At 39.4% G+C, this 19374-nt stretch overlaps 1 protein-coding gene across 2 annotated transcripts in view; it reads left to right on the forward strand.

Moving 5' to 3' along the window:
- Positions 1–478: 478 nt before the first annotated feature.
- The window catches only part of RAD51 (RAD51 recombinase), a 35079-nt gene continuing 16183 nt past the window's right edge, over positions 479–19374 (forward strand). The window contains exons 1-5 of one of the 2 annotated variants that reach the window (XM_061430788.1): positions 479–1529; positions 4916–5018; positions 6670–6807; positions 15435–15552; positions 16726–16817. In XM_061430788.1, coding sequence (XP_061286772.1) covers positions 4932–5018; positions 6670–6807; positions 15435–15552; positions 16726–16817 — 435 coding nt within the window. In that variant the 5' untranslated portion in view covers positions 479–1529; positions 4916–4931. Of the gene's footprint in view, positions 1530–4915; positions 5019–5239; positions 5534–6669; positions 6808–15434; positions 15553–16725; positions 16818–19374 lie in introns of those variants that run through there. The other variant, XM_061430789.1, reaches the window with a different exon arrangement.

Consider the following 19374-nt stretch of genomic DNA (forward strand, 5'->3'; position numbering starts at 1 on the left):
TGCTGCGAAGTCGCTTCAGTCGTGTCCGACTCTGTGCGACCCCATAGACGGCAGCCCACCAGGCTCCTCAGTCCCTGGGATTCTCCAGGCAAGAACACGAGTGGGTTGCCATTTCCTTCTCCAATGCATGAAAGTGAAAAGTGAAAGTGAAGTCGCTCAGTCCTGTCCGACTCTTCGAGACCCCATGGACTGCAGCCTACCAGGCTCCTCCGCCCATGGGATTTTCCAGGCAAGAGTACTGGAGTGGGTTGCCATTGCCTTCTCCACCAGTAAACACTGCTGCAGCTGCTGCTGAGTCACTTCAGTCGTGTCCGACTCTGTGCGACCCCGTAGACGGCAGCCCACCAGGCTCCCCCGTCCCTGGGATTCTCCAGGCAAGAACACTGGAGTGGGTTGCCACTTCCTTCTCCAATGCATGAAAGTACCACTAATCACCCTTTAAAACTGGAATCAACTTTTAATAAACTACGAAAAGATTTACATTCTTAAAATCCGGAATCCTGCAAATTTCCAGTAAAGTACCACAGCTTGACTAATATTTCAGTCCTTTCTTTCTCTCCATTAGCTTTCTGTTCCAGTTTCACCCATGTACTTCAGCATCATCAGCTCCACCATCTACAAGAGCCTAGAAAGCACCTGAACTCCGTACTTGGTCTAAATTAGAGGCCCAGCGCAACCTGAAGGGCCAAATGCCCCAGGTTAGACACTTAAGAAGCATATTAAGAGATCCCAGTGCTGTGCTTAGTCGTTCAGTCATGTCCGACTCTGTCACTCCATGGGCTGTAACCCACCACTCCTTTGTCCATGGGGATTCTCCAGGCAAGATTACGGGAGTGGGTTGCCATGCTCTCCTCCAGGGGATCTTCCCGACCCAGGGATCGAACCCAGGTCTCCTGCATTGTAGGCGGATTCTTTACTGTCTAAGCCACCAGTTCCCAAGAGTCTGGGTATTTCGGAGAGGGGCTGAGAAGCTACAGCTGAGTCGCCCGCCCGCGGTGCATACTGGGATATGTGGTCTCTGGCGGCCCACAACCTCTTGGGAGTTGTAGTCCTCGATCAGGTAAAGGGTGAGAAAAACGCAACTCTCAAGTTCTGGATTAGTCCTAACGGAGAAAAAGAAGACGGGAATCCGAAACATCCAGCAAGCTCAAGTTCCTCGAGCCCAACTCTCGGTCTCACGAGTGGTCGAAGCGGCTGGAAGGCGGGCCAGAGAAGGGTGGGGAGACGTTACGTTGACGCGGGCGTGACCTTGCCCAATAGGATTTGGCGGGATTTCCGAAAGCTGTAGGCAGAGCGCGCGCTGCGGCTTGAGACCGAGGCCTAAGAGGAGGCGAGACGCGCCGCAGGAGCGCAGTTGGAAGCTGAAACTCGCCTGGGTTTTGTGCAGAAGGTCGAAGCAAGGGAGTAGAGAAGCGGGGCACAAGCGAGGGGATCTACAGTCCGTCCAGGATCGGGCGCGGGTGGGTCCAGCAGACGGTAGTCGGAGTGTGCAGCCTGCCTTAGCGAATACCAAAGCGCCGCAGGTCCAGGTGAGTGTGAGACGCAGACCAAGCCCCTTCCACCGCCAGGTTAGTCCCGGTATAAGCCGGACCCAGGCTTAGACCCAGATTTGGGCCCCAGCTCCGCAGCAGGCTTAGGGGCCCCTCCGTTTCTCCCAAGTGAGAAACTCGGAAATGGCGGGGCGGAGCCGGGACGTGTCCGGGCTACTTCGACCGTCGCAGTTCGCTGAGGGGAAAATAGAAGCGCACTCTAGCGTTTAGTTAGAGTTCCTGGGAGGAACCTTGGGAGGCCTGCATTTCCAACACCTACTTAATGGGCGTCCGCGAGGAATCCAGGATCCAGAGCTGTGTAGTGACAGAGTCACAGCTCTTAAGCCAGAACCACAGTTTCCAGGTTTCTGGTCAGTGCCCTTTCATTACACAAAATTTTGCTTACCAGAGTACCCACCTCCGGTTGCCGTAAGATAATTTGCTTTTCCTAGTGCGGAAGACCGGTTACGTTATGTCTAGGTAATGATCTGTAGTAACGGATGCTGTTTTTTCTTAATCTTGTAAGCCAAGTGTAGTATACAAATAGAAAAATGCACAGATCAAAAGTGTGTACAGCTCCATGAGTCATTACAAAATGAATATACCACTCAGATCAAGAAAGAATGCTGTCATCACCCAGAAGCCTCCCTTGTGCCCCCTTCTCTAATACTCACCCTCTCGCCAGAGGTAACCACTGTATTGACTACTAATACCGTTGATTAATTTTGCCTGTTTCTGAATTTTATGTAAAGAAAGACTATTTTTGTGTCTGGCTTTGCTCAACGTTCTGTCTGTAGGTTCGTAAGTGTCTTTGCATTTAGCAATACTTTCTCGTTGCTATGTTGTATTCCTCCTATTCATAATACCAATGATGGATATCAGGATTATTTCTAGTTTTTAGCTTTCAGGACAAAGATGGCTGAGAAAATTCCTGCATACAGTTTAGTGCACACGTATATGTTTTTCACTGGGTTAATAATAGAGTGGCAAAAAAAATAGAGTGGCAAAATTCCTGGGTCAAAGCATTTGTCTGGCTTCACCTTCCATATTTAATACAGTACCAGTACACTCGAACCAGAGATGAATGAGTGTTCAGTTGTTCCACACGTTTGCTAATAGTTAATGTTAATTTTTTAAAATTTTAGCTATTATCTTGTGGTTTTAATTTTAATTTTCCTGATTATTAATGAAATTGAGCATTTGTGGATACGTTTATTAACCATTTGAGTATCTTCTATGAAGTGCTTGTTCAGATCTCTTTTGCCTGTTTTTTATTGGGTTGTCTTTCTTGCTGACTTGCAAGAATTCTTTATATATTCTCATTATCAGCCCTGAGTTATATTTGTGGTAAATATTTTCCCCCCTCACTATTGTTTAACTTTCCTTCTTGCCGTGGTGTCTTGATTAGATGTGCTCAGTCGCTCAGTCATCTGACTTTTTTTTTTTTTTTACTAGTTTATTTGGCTGCACTTGGTCTCAGTTGTGGCATGTGAATATCTAGTTCCCCAACCAGGGATCGAACTTGGGCCCTCTGCAATGGGCGTATGCAGAGTCTTAGCCACTGGACCACCAGAGAAGTCCCAGTCCTCTGACATTTTGCAACACCGTGGACTGTAACCCTCCCATCTCCTCTGTCCATGGAATTTTCCAGGTGCATTTCCTACTCCATGGGATCTTCCCAACCCAGGAATTGAACCCATTTCTCTTGCATCTCCTGCATTGGCAGGTAGATTCTTTATCACTGCGTCAGCTGGGAAGCCATAGCCTTTTTTTTTTTTTTTTGGCTGCACTGGGTATTAGCTCCCTGACCGTGGATTGAGCACCAGCCCCCTGCATTGGGAGCTTGGAGTCTTAGCCACTTGATGACCAGAGAAGTCCCAGCCATAGCATTTTGATGGATAGAATTTCCAAATTTAAATATAGTCCAGTTTTTAAGCCTATTGCTTTTTGGTTATTGCTTTATGTATACAGTTCAAGCCATCTTTTTCATAAATTATGAAGGAAGACACTTTAAGTTGCCTTCAGATGATTCTGATATTTGGAATTATAAACTCACATTATGCTAAGCATGCCATCTAAGAGAACTACACCAGAACCAGTCAAGAACAAATGGTTACCTTCTGTCAAGCCTCTAAGACTGGAGATTCCTTACCTGTTATTTTTTGAATTAAATTTATCTTGATTGTTACATTGTCCAGATTATTTTGGTGTGACTTAAGTATATTTATCCTTGTAGACATCATGACTTGTTTGCTTTTACTAATACCTCATGAAGATAATTAAAATTTTTTGTTCTCCATTCTTTCAATCAGTGCAATCTTAACTATTAAAATAATCTGACTTTTGGTATTGGCCTTATATGGAAGATTTCAAACTGAGCAGGGTACTTCACGTTACTTATTCATTTGTGCATTCAGTGAAGTCTGCAATTGGTTAAAATGTTGATCTTTAAATTTCATACACTTTTGTTACAATAGAAGCAAAATGTGGGACTACAAACTATGATCATTGCCTAAGGTGGGGAGAATTCTCATCTCAGTCCACTGTTTCTGTATCAGGAGTGGAGATTTATGGCAGTGATTCTCTACCTTCATTTCACTCCTTTCCCATCACCCCGAAACCCTGCTTTCTTGGAAGGGAACAGTGAAACTGAAACACTTTAATCCTATATCAGTTTGGGGTTTTTTTTTTTAAGTAGAGTCCTGGAAAATCTGCATTCAGTTGCTGAATATTTAACAAACACCTAACATTTATGATGTATCATAAATTATACACAAATAAGACTTGGCCCTTATCTATAAGAAATATGAAGCAGGAGAACTGGGGGACATAGTTCATATAGTTAAGCTGTCTAGGTGGAAGGGAAAGCTGGTGAGGGATTTCTTCTTTTTCTTGCCATGGGTAGGTCAGTGATTAAACCAAAAGCCTAGTAGTCGTTTTTTTTTTCTTAATATATATATTTTATTGAACTATAGTTGACTTACAATGTTTCAGGTGCACAGAAAGGTGATTCAGTTAGACATATACACATATATTATTTTTCACTTTATTTCCCATTGTAGTTTATTACAAGATATTGACTGTAGTTCCCTGTGCTATACAGTAAACTTTTGTTGCTTATTGTGTATCTATTTTTTTTTAATTAAAAATCTAGCATTCTGTTCTGTTCTAGCATAAGTCAAACAAGTAGAATCAAAATGCCATACATTTTTTAGCTAGGCAAAAGTCCATAAGTTTTCTTAAATATATTATACATACTATTTATATATATATATATCCAGAGGAAAAGCCTAGTAAGTAATTCTTTAAGAGATTTACTGTAAAACTATGCTTGCGCGTCTGTACTTTCTCTAGTGTTCTTCCTGATGGCCATCTGTGTTTTTCAGTATTGAACACTAAGTAATGGCTATGCAAATGCAGCTTGAAGCAAATGCAGATACTTCTGTGGAAGAAGAAAGCTTTGGTCCACAACCTATTTCCCGACTAGAGGTATGTGCTTGGTTGTTAATTTTAAAATTATAATGCTGGATAAGATTGTTCTACCTACTGGGAGGAATCACAGCCTTTACATAAACTAAAGTCCAAATTAGAGTTTTCAGAAGTGTTGTCAAGGATCCTGTGGAAAGACTTAAGACAATTGCTAAACATATCTGCCAGGTCCCTTTTTTGTCAAGAATTCTTCCCCTCTTTCATCATTTTTTTTTTCTTAGAACTGGATGTCAGAAACTAAGAAGCCCTAGGATCCCATGAGAATCTGTGCTGTTTGTACTAAGTATGAAATTACCATCCAGGGAATTGTAGTGTCCTGGGCCAGCTATGCAGGAAGTGGAGAGGAACAACATCTCTCCACCAACTTGGAACTGTGATGAACTTACTAAGAAGACAGCTGTCATAGACACACTGGCTTGGGGTTAAGATGTGAGAGTTCAAGACTCTGCGCAAGGACATCAAGCATGAAACCTGGGGCCTTGCACTATTTCTCCACATTGTACAGTGGTCCCAGAGTGAGTGCCATTGACTTGGGCTGAAAGAATCAGCAGAGTATACTGAGAAAGTCTTCATTCTTGTCTCTTTATGCATATTCCTCCCATCTCCCACCTAAGCTTCAGCTCTTCAGAGGATACTTAAACGGGTTTGTTAAACACATTGGAGAATTCAGAGTCAACTTTTGGTTTCAGTGAGCATCCTTATAACCACACATGTGTATTGCTTATGGCTTAAATCTTATGGCTTAAACCAACAGACCTGGTTTCTACATACATATCCCGCTAATAATGCATGCTTTCCCCAAAGTCATGGTTTTGGTGGCTAATAAAACCAAAGCTGACTTTGTTTATCAGGAGAAGGAAGTGCCTTTGGGTGGTTTGTTTTTGAGAAGTGGCATGTAAATCCCTGACCAAAAATAGTTTTCCTCATTCTTAATATCAGTTGTTAAAGCCGAGCTTTCCAGTTATTGGGCAACAAAGAATGTATGCTAAGATATGCTCCCCTTAGCTCTGGGACAGTCTTATCTGTTTACCCAGCTTAGTGTAAAACTTATTATTCTTGATGGGTGCTTGATGTAGAAAACTTTGGGAAGCACCAGTTTAAAGTGGCCTTTTAGGGCCCAGGTCTCAAAGTTCATTTAGAGTTCCAGTCAAAAGGTTTAGTTACAGGTTTAATCCCAATTCATGACGAGTCTTTTAATTACATAGTGCTAGCTAAAACTACTGGTTTTGATAATGAATGAAAACTAAAAAAAAGTGAAAGTGAAGTCGCTCAATCATGTCTGACTCTTTGCGACCCAGTGGACTGTATGTAGCCTTCCAGGCTCCTCCGTCCTTGGGATTCTCCAGGCGAGAATACTGGAGTGGGTAGCCTTTCCCTTCTCTGGGGGATCTTCCCAACCCAGGGATCAAACCCAAATCTCCTGCGTTACAGGCAGACGCTTTACCATCTGAGCCACCAAGAGAATACCTTTGATGATGAATAGATTGGTAATTTGTTATGAAATACATCATATGTAGGGCATACTTTTTAAAGCTTTTGCGTATAATATCACAGTTAAAAACAGCCCTGTGAAATAAGTAGGGCCAATATCCACATTCAACAGATGAGGGAACCAAAGCTTAGATTTATCCATAGTTTTCTTCACTTGCAGCAATGTGGTATAAATGCCAATGATGTGAAGAAATTGGAAGAAGCTGGATTTCATACTGTAGAGGCTGTTGCCTATGCACCGAAGAAGGAGCTAATAAATATTAAGGGGATTAGTGAAGCCAAAGCTGATAAAATTCTGGTAAGTACCGCTTGTGTGACCAAGAGAGGCAGCAGTGGGAGTGGTATAGAAGAGCATACGATGAAAGGCCGCAGTCTTCCGTCTTCCATCCCCCGTGTGCCACCCTCTTCCCTTTTCCAGAAGTGACTGTATTACCAGCTAATTATCTTTGTATGTCTCCTTGAATAAACTGGGATTTTTCCTAGGGAACTGCAATATCATGGGGGTATGACATAAATACTGGCAAATTGACTACCAGTTTGCACTCCTCCCAGCCGTGAGTGATGTGGGCCTTATCATTTCTGGATGTTACAATGTCATGCCTTAGAAATATATTCATTAGTATATAGCCACTGAAAATAGTTTTGAAGAACATTTATTGACATATGAAAATGTTCCTGATACAAGAAAGCAGGTTAAAAAATGTGTTTGTGTGCTTATGTCTTTATCTTTTTAAATGTGTGTATTTATATACACATATAGATTATCCCCAGCATATACACTGGGGATAACTACAGTCAAATACTAACACTGTTGTTTCTGGATGGTGAGAATGTGAACAGTTTTTTTTTTTTTGCCTCAATTTTCTGAAGTTTCTGCAGTTTCTATAATAGACTTGTATTACTTTATTTTTAAAATATTTATTTATTTATTTGGCTGCACTGGGTCTTAATTGCAGCACGTGTGATCTAGTTCCCTGAAGAGGGATCAAAACCAGGCCCCTTGCATTGGGAGGGTGGACTCTTAGCTACTGGACCACTAGGAAAGTCCCCTAAACATGTATTACTTTAAATGGAAAAGTTGTTTTTATTCCTTGAATATTAGAGTCATGTTAATTAGGCTGCCAGTGTGTACAGTCTATGAATTAACTAGTCATAAGCAAGATTCTTTAATCATAAGAAAGTGTAATTATACATCATTAATACTTAGGTTTTTTTAACTTTAGTAAATGATGTAAAAGTGATTTTACAGGCTTAACCAAAATAAGGTAATAATAATCCTTTATATTATATTGCACTTTAACTTTTTTAATTGAAATTTTACATTAGACTATAGTTGATTTGCCATGTTGTGTTTCAGGTGTATAGCTAAGTGATTCATATGTCAGTACATATACAATATCCATTCTTTTTAGATTCTTTTCCAGTATAGGTTATTATAGAATATTGAGTAGAGTTCCCTTATAGCACTTTAACTTTGAAATCCCATCCCTTTTGTATACACAGTATTCTCACTTGCCCTTCGTACCTACACTGGGAGAGAGAGGTAGGACCAGTGTTATCTCTGCCTTACAGATAAGGAAACTTGAGCACAGTGGTTCAGTTATTTATCCAACGTTACACAGTTGATCGCAGAACTAAGACTAGAATCCAGTTAATTTCATCCTGATACACTGTGATCCTTTCTTATTTCCCTCCAGTGTCTTGCAGCTACTATTCATTTTTCTTGCTTCATATATTCCTTTGGCACTCATAGTACCCTGTGATTACATTTTATGTATTTTATCCTTTCGTATTTATAGGCTATACCTTGGAGATAATTGCAGGTTAGGTTCCAGACCGCCACAACAAAGCAAATATTGCAGTGAAGCAAGTCACATGAATTTTTTGGTTTCCTGTTGCCTATGAAAATTATGTTTACACTATTTTGTAGTCTGTTAACTATACAATAGTATTAGATCTACAAAAACAGTGTGTATACCTTAATTTAAAAGTACTTTACTATTAAAAAATGCTACCCATCATCTGAGCCTTCAGCAATTTATATTCTTTTTTTGGTGAGTCTTGCCTTGACGTTTATGACTGCTGACTGATCAGGGTGGTGGTTCTGAAGGTTGGGGTGGCTGCAGCAGTTTCTTAAAATAAGACCACAGTGAAGTTTGCCACATAGATTGAATCTTCCTTTCTTTCATGAATGATTTCTCTGTAGTATGCAATGCTATTTGATAGGATTGTAAAATTTTTATTTGTTTAATGTTTTGGCTGCCCTGGGCATTTGTTGCTGCATGAGGGCTATTATGGTTGCAGTGCATGGACTTTTCATTGGCTTCTCTTGTTGCGGAACACGGGCCCTAAGCGTGGGCTTAGTTGCCTCATCGCATGTGAATGGTCCCAGACCAGGGATTGAATCTGTGTCCCCTGCATTGGCAGATGGATTCTTAACCACTGGACCACCCGGGAAGTCCTATTTTACAGCATTTTATCCCCAGCAGAAATTTTTCTAGATTGGCATCAGCCCTCTCAAACAACTGCCACCGCTTTATCAACCAAGTTTATATCATATTCTAAATCTTTTGTTGTCATCTCACCAATCTTCACAGCATCTTCGCTAGTAGATTCTATTTCAAGAAACCACCCTTTGCTTATCCATAAGAAGCAGCTCCTTATCCATGAAAGTTTTATCATGATACTGCAGTATTTCAGCCACAACTTTAGGCTCCACTTCTAGTTCTTTTGCCGTTTCCACCATATCTGTATTTACTTCCTCTGCTAAAGTCTTGAACCTGTCAGAGTCATCCATGAGAGTGAAAACCAACCTCTTTCAGGCTCCTGTTAAATGACAGTTTGACCTTTTCCCATGAACCACGAATTTACTTTTTTTTTTTTTTAATACTTTCTTTTTTAACAAATGTACTTAATGGCATCTAGGATGGTAAGTCCTTTCCAGAAGATTTTCAACTGATTTTTCTCATATTCATCAGAGGAATCACTGTCTATGACAACTGTGGTCTTACAAGATGCATTTCTTAAATAATAAGATTTGAAAGGCAGAATTACTTCTGATTCACAGGGTGCAGAATGGATGTTGTGTTAGCTGGCATGAAAACAACATTAAATCTCATTGTGCATTTCCAAAGCTCTTGAGTAACCAGGTATGTTGTTGGTGAGCAATAATAGTTTGAAAGGATCTTTCCTAAGCAATTGGTCTCAACAGTGGGTTTAAAATATTCAGTAAACTGTTTTAAACAGGTGTGCCATCATCCAGACTTGTTGCATTTATAGAGCACAAGCAGAATAGATTTAGCATAATTCTTAAGGGCTCTAGGACTTTTAGTATGGTAAATGAACATTGGCTTCAACTTAAAGTCACCAGTGGCATTAGCTGCTAAAAAGAGAGTCGGCTGATTCTTTGAAAACTGTTGAAACCAGGCATTGACTTCTTTTCTGTAGCTATGAAAGTCCTCGATGGCATCTTCTTCCAATATAACGTTATTTTGTCTACACTGAAAATCTGTTTAGCATAGCCACCTTCATTCTTTATCTTAGCTAGATCTTCTGGATAATTTGATGCAGCTTCTACATTAGCCCTAGCTGCTTCACCTTGCTCTTAAATGTTATGGAGATGGCTTTTTTCCTAGCTTCAGACTTTTCTTCTGCAGCTTTCTCATCTCCCTTAGCCTTCCCTGAATTAAGAGAGTAGAACTTTGCTCTGAACTAGGCTTTGGCTAAAGGGAATGTTATGGCTGCTTTGATCTTCTACCCAAGCCACTAAAATTTTTCTTCATTATTAGCAATAAGGCTATTTGTTACTGTTCATGTATTCATTGGGGTAGTGCTTTTAATTTCCTTCAAGAAGTTCCTCTGCATTCACAACTTGGTTAACGGTTTGGCACAAGAGGCCTAGCTTTCAGCCTATTTCAACTTTTGACATGCCTTCCTCACTAAACCAAATCATTTCTGGTCTTTTTCTTTAAAGTGACGGGGGTACAGGTTCACTCCCTTCACTTGAAGACCTGAAGGCCGTTGTGCTGTGCTGTGCTTAGTTGCTCAGTCATGTTCAGCTCTTTGTGACCCATTAGACTGTAGCCTGCCAGGCTCCTCTGTTCATGGGGATTCTCCAGGCAAGAATATAGGAGTGGATTGCCATGCTCTCCTCCAGGGGATCTTCCCAACCCAGGGATCGAACCCAGGTCTCCCGCATTGCAGGTGGATTCTCTACCATCTGCGCCACCAGGGAAGCCCATTGTAGGGTTATTTATTGGCCTGATTTCAGTATGGTTGTGTCTTAAGGAACGGGAGACTTCAGGGGAGAGAGAGGTGGGGATATGGTCAGTGGGTAGAGCAGTCAGAACACACAGATTTATCAGTTAAGTTCATTGTCTTCTATAGGTGTAGTTTGTGGCACCCCAAAACAATTATAGTAACATCAAAGATTGCTGACCACAGATCACCATTGTGTAGTTAAAGAGTTTGATTAGCTTTGCTGTTGAAGTTTTCTATAATGTAAAGCAAGTGTTTAATTTATAAAATTATATTTTATACTTTTATGTTGATGGCTGTTATAGTTTCACAGAAATTTTCTCTGAGAAAAATCATCTTCAAAAGCTAAAGAATCTTCAAAAAAAACCTCCTGCAGCTTCAGTGCATGTAGTTCTACCACATAACCTAATCTGATGGACAATATCTGAGATTTATTTTAATGTCTCATATTATATATACAACCTAGTAAATTCTGTTTTATCAGGTATTATACTAAGAGCTTTGAATTTTTAAGTGCTAGCAAGTCTGTTATTTTATAGTATTAATTCATTCAGGGCGCAAATATCATAAGTGATCCTTAATTTAAATTCTTAAACATGTTGCCATCTATGGAAGTATGCAGTTGTCATTTATTGGATTGCTCAAATAAATAAATTTGTTAAAGTGGTGACTTAATTGAATAAGAATTCTGAATACCTAATACCTCTTTGAAAGATTGTGATACTATTAAGCCAGTAGGTGTCCCTAAAGTCTGTTTGTTGTTTCTCTCTGGGTATCAGTTTTTGTGACTCAGTGAATCCTGACCTTTGCTTATGCCTTGTCAGACATTAAAAAAAAAACTTTGTCAGACATTGAAAATTCCTACAGATATAAGACAGATGAAAGCAAGCTTATTATATAAACAAAAGAAGTCAAGTTCTGCCAGACTATGCAGTTGGCAGTTTGGCAAAACCATGCCAAATTACTTATGATATTTGTGCCCTGAATGAATGAAATTACTTCCAATTTCATATTGGTTATAATATGTTCCTTTAAAGTTCAACATTCAGAAAACTAAGATCATGGCATCCGGTCCCATCACTTCATGGCAAATAGATGGGAAAACAGTGGAAACAGTGGCTGACTTTATTTTTCGGGGCTCCAGAATCACTGCAGATGGTGATTGCAGCCATAAAATAAAAAGACACTTACTCCTTGGAAGGAAAGTTATGACCAACCTAGACAGCATATTAAAAAGCAGAGACATTACTTTGTCAACAAAGGTCCGTCTCATGAAGGCTATGGTTTTTCCAGTGGTCATGTGTGGATGTGAGAGTTGGACTATAAAGAAAGCTGAGCACAGAAGAATTGATGCTTTTGAACTGTGGTTTTTGAGAGGACTCTTGAGAGTCCCTTGGACTGCAAGGAGGTCCAACCAGTCCATCCTAAAGGAGATCAGTCCTGGTGTTCATTGGAAGGACTGATGTTGAAGCTGAAACTCCAATATTTGGCCACCTGATGCGAAGAGCTGACTCATTTGAAAAGACCCTGATGCTGGGAAAGATTGAGGGCGGGAGGAAAAGGGGACGACAGAGGATGAAATGGTTGGATGGCATCACCGACTCAATGGACATGAGTTTGGGTGGACTCCGGGAGTTGGTGATGGACAGGGAGGCCTGTTGTGCTGCGATTCATGGGGTCGCAAAGAGTCAGACATGACTGAGCAACTGAAATGAACTGAAGAGCTCATAAACTAGAAAATGTAGGGGCTAAATGACATGAAGGGATAACATCTTCTGTGAGTTTGATATTTTCCCTCCACATTTTTGAGTAAAATTTTTGAACTTACTGTAAAGTTGAAAGAATTTTGAAGTGAACACTCATTTACCCACCACCTGGACACTACTATTAACATTTTAATATACTTGCTTTATCATCTATCTGTTTATCTCTCTAGCCATCAGTACATCTTGGCTCTTTTTGTGATTTTTAAAGAAAGTTGCAGTACATTTCCCCCTAAATATCTTAGCATTTACTAAACTAGAGTTCCATATTGGCTTATAGTTTCTTCTCCCCTTTCTTTAGTATTCTTACTTTCTAATTTTCATTGATCTTCATTTATCCTAAAGATTGGTAGAAGTTATGGGAAAAATGAAGTAAAGAAATTCTCAAAAAAAAAATTAAGATTTCTCAGAGCTAAAGGCAAACAGAAGTCTATGCTATGCTATGCTATGCTATGCTAAGTTGCTTCAGTCGTGTCCGACTCTGTGCGACCCCATAGACGGCAGCCCACCAGGCTCCCCCGTCCCTAGGACTCTCCAGGCAACAACACTGGAGTGGGCTGCCATTTCCTTCTCCAGTGCATGAAAGTGAAAAGTGAAAGTGAAGTCGCTCAGTCTTGTCCAACTCCTAGCTACCCCATGGACTGCAGCCTTCCAGGCTCCTCCATCCGTGGATTTTCCAGGCAAGAGTACTGGAGTGGGGTGCCATTGCCTTCTCTGAAACAGAAGCCTAAGGCCCCACAAAATGTCAAAGGCCCACACCTGGACTCCTGAGTGTGAAATTTTCAGTATACCAGTTATAAAGAGAAGACTGAAAGATTTCAGAGGAAAAAAAGTAAGTGACCTCTAAAGGAACAAAAATCAGAAAGATAGCACGTCTCTTATTAGAAATCTGGGTGGTGGAAGCTAGTAGAGCAATCCCTTCAAAATTCTTAGGGTAAATGATTTTAAACCTATAATTCTATTGGTGACAATATTACTCACCCAGTGTTAGGGTAGAATACACATTTTCAGAAATACAAGAATTCAGAACATTTTGCTCTTACCTATTCTTTCTTAGGAAGTTATCAATACTTGAGGATATGCTTTACTAAAATCAGAAAACACAGGACCTAGGTTGGAGTGGCTCTATGTCAGGTAGCCAGTGAAAGAGAGAGCAGAGAGCCCGGTTTGGAGATAGAAGGAAAGGAGTCAGTAGAATACATAGTAAGACTGAGAGACTGAAGATTTTGAGAAGTGATTAAGTCAGAGAATACTAGAGAAAGATATGGCTCAGATATAAAAGCAGCGTAAAGTGGAGCATGATTTTGAAACTAGTGGCATTTAAAAAAATTTATTTGAACTTGACAGATAACTTTGAGAGACATCAGTTGTTAACATTGGAACCTTAGTGAAAGAAATGTATTTCTAGCACACCCTTTGGTTCTGCAATAACTATAATACAAACTTTATAATCAACTTTTAAGTGAAGTATTAAACGTATAGAGAAGTTCAGAGAATAAAGCAAGACCACTGTTTACCTCTTCATTAGATTTTTCCCTTTGTGGAAAGTTTTTAAATTACAAGTTTAATCTCTACTTGCTGTAGATTTATCCAGATTTTCTCCTCCCTCCCTCTCTCTTTTTCTCTCTTTTCCTCTCCCACTTTCTTTCTCTTTCTGTTCCTGTTTCTCTTTCTTTTAATTTCCTTCATTACTTCCTCCCTCCCTCTTTTCTTTCTTTCTTTCATTAGATTCAGTTTATTTTACTGAATTTAGATTCAAGTTTGGCTAATTAGTTGGGGCCTGGACTTGGATTCTTGTTCTACTTCAGTGAGTTTTGATAGTTTGTGTGTTTCTAGGGGTTTCTTTGTTTCTTGTAAATTATTTAATCTGTTGGCATAGATTTATTTTTGTAAGGGTTGTAGAAATGTCCTCTCTGTCATTTCTGATTTTAGTGATTTGACTCTTTATAAATCAGTTCTAAAAAAAAAAAAATAATAAATCAGTTCTGTTGATTTTTTTTCAAAGAAGCAACTTCTGGTTTTAATGATTTTTCTCTATTGTATTTCTATTCTCTATTTCACCAGTTTCCACTCAGATTTTATCTTCTTCCTTCTGCTTGCTTTATGTTTAGTTTGCTCTTTTTTTCAGTAACTTAAGGTGGGAAGATTAGGCTATTAATTTAAGATCTTTCTAATATAGGTGTTTACAGCTATAAATCTCCCTTTAAATACTGCTTTTGCTACATCCCATAAGTTTTGGTGTGTTTTGTCTTAATTTCATTGATTTCAGTGACTTCGAAATTCCCCTGTGATTTCTTCTTTGGTTCATTGCTTATTTAGGAATATTGTGTTTAATCGCCATGTATCTGAAAGCTTTTATTTTTAAATTTTGGAATCAACCTATAGACTGATCATTAATGGCTTATCAGTGACTACAAAGTAGGATTAAATGTTTTCAACCTGACAGGGTAAAAGAGAATGTACAGTTGACAGAGATGGAAAAGTAGATGAGGGAGCAAAGATCAAAGGACAAATGTCCTCATATAACAAAGTAGAAAGTTAAGAGATACATTCTGTGGTTGATGGAACAGGAAACAAAGGTTTAAATACACTGTGGACTTTGTACTGTATTGTCAGGCAAACTATGTATGTGTTGGTGTATCAATTTGTTGTTTTTAACTACATGAGTGTATTATTTGAATGACAATTAAACTGTTGCCAGTCTTCTTGGAGTCTCTAAATTAGTTTATCCTTTATTTGCCAGAGAGAAAATAATCCTAGAACTAGAACTTACGAGTGTTTTGATAACTTTTTAAAGAGAAATCGTTCTGGAAATTTTGTTAGATGTTACCTCTTCCCACTACATGCCTGATTATTACTTTACTAAGTGTATTTCATCAGTTTGACGTTTCTTATTTTACCCCAGACTGAGGCAGCTAAATTAGTTCCAATGGGTTTCACCACTGCAACTGAGTTCCACCAAAGGCGATCTGAGATCATACAGATTACTACTGGCTCCAAAGAACTTGACAAATTGCTTCAAGGTATCGTAATCTCTTATCCTATGTCGTGAACTGCGGTTAGCAAAGCATCCAGGTTATAGAACATAACTAAGATATTTGGTTCATGTTTATGTGTTAGGTAGAATTAAGAAATAAAGGAAAGTATTCAGTAAGACTGAAGGGTGAGGCTGACTTTAGAAATACTAAAATTATCTGCCAATTCAATAATTTAATCTCTAATTAATAATTGCATTCTTGAAAGTCATCTCCCTCTGCCTAAAGAAATAATATAACCTTTTACTCTACCACAAGGTAGAAAATCTGATGGCTGGTTAACATACTACACTGTAGTATCAGTACATTGTGGTGCACACTAATTTTCAGGACTTGATGGAAAGCTGTTAAGTTTTTGAACTTTTGAAAGCACTGCTGTCCTAAATTTTAGTGTTAGATTTGGTTCTTGTTGCTTCCCCAAATATTTGATCACGTTCAGGCACAAAATAGCATGAGTTCAGGAATCACACTCAGATTTGCTCGTTTGCTTTCCCTCCTGTTCCCCCTCTTAGCATTTACTGGCCATGTTACATGGTGCAGATTACGTATTGTATTCTATGCCTCCATTTTCTTATCTTACTGAAGAAGATAAGGTCTTACCTTTGACCTCATAATGAGGTCAAAAAAAGCTTCCTACCTTATAAGTTATTGGAATTAAATGAATTGATAGCACAATGACAGATACACAAAAATTATTTGGTAAATGTTAGGTATTATCTATAATTTATTTTTTAAATGACTGCTTATTGACTTGTGATGGTATTGTTCTGTATATTGGTTGTGGTGATACCTACATGAAGCTACAAATGTGATAAGTTGCATAGTACTACACAGACACACAAATGAGTGCATATATAGCTGGAGAAATTAGAATAAGCTCTGTGAATCGTATGGGTGTCAATTTTCTGATATTTATACTATACTATAATTATATAAAACAAACGTTGGGGGAGGCTGGATGAAGAATGCATGGAACCTCTGTATTTCTTTGCAGTTGTCTATGAATCTAGAATTATTTCCAAATGAGGTATTTTTAAAATTACTGCTTGTTGAAGACTGGGTCTCTAAATTATGTAAACATCTTTCTGATGAGCTACTGGGATGTTTCTATGGTTATGTTTCTAACATTTGTATTGTGCTAAGAGATGTTTCTCTTTTTAGGAGGAATTGAGACTGGATCCATCACAGAGATGTTTGGAGAATTCCGAACTGGGAAGACCCAGATCTGTCATACATTGGCTGTAACATGCCAGGTGAGCTGTTGGGACTCTGCCTAATCATATCAGCAAGAATGAGTTGATTCCTGCTACTGGCAAGCATCTGTTCGCATGGACAAGAATGAGTTGATTGCTGCTACTGGCAAGCATCTGTTAGCATGGACCAAAAAAGCACTTTCTGTGTCTTCAAAAATGCTAGGGGGACTTTCCTGGCAGGGCCAGTGGTTAAGACTCTGAACTTCCTCTGCAGGGGTACAGGTTCGATTCCTGGTTGGGTATTGAACCTGTGCATGCTGCATGACTCAGCCGAAAAAGAAAAAGAATGCTATAGCTAATTAGAAGACAGATTGCTACTGTAAGACTTCCAAACAGCTCGGAAACTTTCAGATTATTAATTTCACATACTTTCTTGCTATCCACTAGGCCTCTCCTGGCTTTTTCTTCCCTCTTCACTGGTTTATATTTATGACTCTTCATTAAAGTCATTCCTTTACAGATACCCTCAGATTTACATTCCCCATCTGAAGAGATGCCATTCTTAGATGAACCCTATCTATGTTTTCAGTGCCTGATTTCCCCAATAGCGGATCATACTAGAGAAAAATCTTAACATAAAGCTGACTGACCTCACTTAAATTTAAGATGACAGGCTTTAACATTCAATGATCTCCTGAAAATTTTTCATTCAGGCAACATTTTCCCCCACTCAGTAAGAATCTCGTAATTTGTCCTTTTTCCTCAAACTTTCATGCTTCTCTTCAGCCTCACTCTTAGGCAAATTAATCTAAACTGTTCTTCACGTTCTTCACGTCAAAACTATAAACTCATGTAGCTTTTATAAAAATTTTATGAAGTATAGTTGATTTACAATATTATGTTAATTTCTGCTGTCTAGTGAAGTGATTCAGTTATGCTAATATATACATTCTTTTTCATATTCTTTTCCATTGTGGTTTGTCACAGGATTTTATTTATTTATTTATCCGGCTGCATTAGGTCTTAGTTGCAGCGTGCGGGATCTTGTCTGTTGCATCATGTAGGATCCTTCATTGTGGCGCACAGACTCTCTAGTTGTGGCACGCGGGCTAGGTAGTTGCATTGCTCAGGTTCCAGAGCATGCGGGCTCTAGTTGTGGCTCATGGGCTTAACTGCCTCACAGCATGTGGGATCTTAGTTCTCCAGTGAAGGATTGAACCCATGCGCTTTGCATTGCATGGTGGATTCTTAACCACTGGATCACCAGGGAAGTCTCTTGTAACAGAACGTTGAATGTAGTTCCTTGTACTGTATGGTAGGACCTTGTTGTTTATCCATTCTCTATAATACTTTGCAACTGCTAATCCCAAACTCCCAATCTATCCATCCCCAGCATCCCCCTCCCTTTTTCTCTATGTCTGTTTTGTAGATAAGTCGATTTGTGTCACATTTTAGATTCCACTTGTAAGCGATATCATATGGTATTTGTCTTTCTCTTTCAGACTTAGTTCACTTAGTATGACAATCTCTAGGTCCATCCGTGTTGCTGCAAATGGCAGTATTTCATTCATTTTTATGGCTGAGTAGTATTCCATTGTATATATGTGTACTAATCCATGGAGTAGTATTCCATTGTATATATGTGTACTAATCCACGGAGTAGTATTCCATTGTATATATGCACATCTTCTTTATCCATCCATCTGTCAGTGGACATTTAGGTTGCTACTGTGTCTTAGCTGTTAGGATAGTGCTGCTGTGAACACAGGGGTGCATGTATCTTTTAGAACTAAAGTTTTGTCTGGTTATATGCCCAAGAGTAGGATTGCTAGAGCATATGGTAACTCTATTTTTAGTTTTTTGAGGAACCTCCATACTGTTTTCCATAGTGGCTATACCAATTTACATTCCCACCAACAGTGTAGGAGGGTTCCTTTTTCTCCACTCCCTCCCCAAAATTTGTTACTTGTAGGCTGTTTAATGAGGGCCATTCTGACTGGTGTGAGGTAAATCCATCTATCTATAGCCACCTTTTCTTACCTTGGGTTACAATAGAGAGTGTCTCTCTTCCTCTCAAAGGTCCTACCATTGTGATCTGGTTACCATGCCTTGCCACTTTTCCAAGGACTCTGCTCCTTCTATTTTCTGGTCTACCTCTCTATTAAATTATTTTCATTGTTACACAAGCATGCCTAGTATTTCCTACATTAGGGAAAAAACTTCCCCAGATGCCTTCTGTTTCTTCTTTGTTTGCTTTGCTAGGATGGATTTGGAAACAGAAACAATGAGTTAAACAATTCCTAAGATCATATCACATTTAAGTAGTAGCTACAGGAATCAAACCCAACTTCAGAGCCCATGCTCTTAAAACTCATTAAACTAGTACCTGGCTTATAGTAACTGACTTGTTCTCTACTGTACTGCTAGTGCCTAAGTCAGTGCTCAGTAAATACTGGAATGAATGGAGATGATTGAATTAGATGTCCTAAGGCATGCCAGGCTTCAGCAATACGTGAACCGTGAACTTCCAGATGTTCAAGCTGGTTTTAGAAAAGGCAGAGGAACCAGAGATCAAATTGGCAACATCCGCTGGATCATCCAAAAAGCAAGACCGTTC

Source organism: Bos javanicus, chromosome 10 (genome assembly GCF_032452875.1).
Source record: "Bos javanicus breed banteng chromosome 10, ARS-OSU_banteng_1.0, whole genome shotgun sequence".
NCBI classification, from domain to species: domain Eukaryota; kingdom Metazoa; phylum Chordata; class Mammalia; order Artiodactyla; family Bovidae; genus Bos; species Bos javanicus.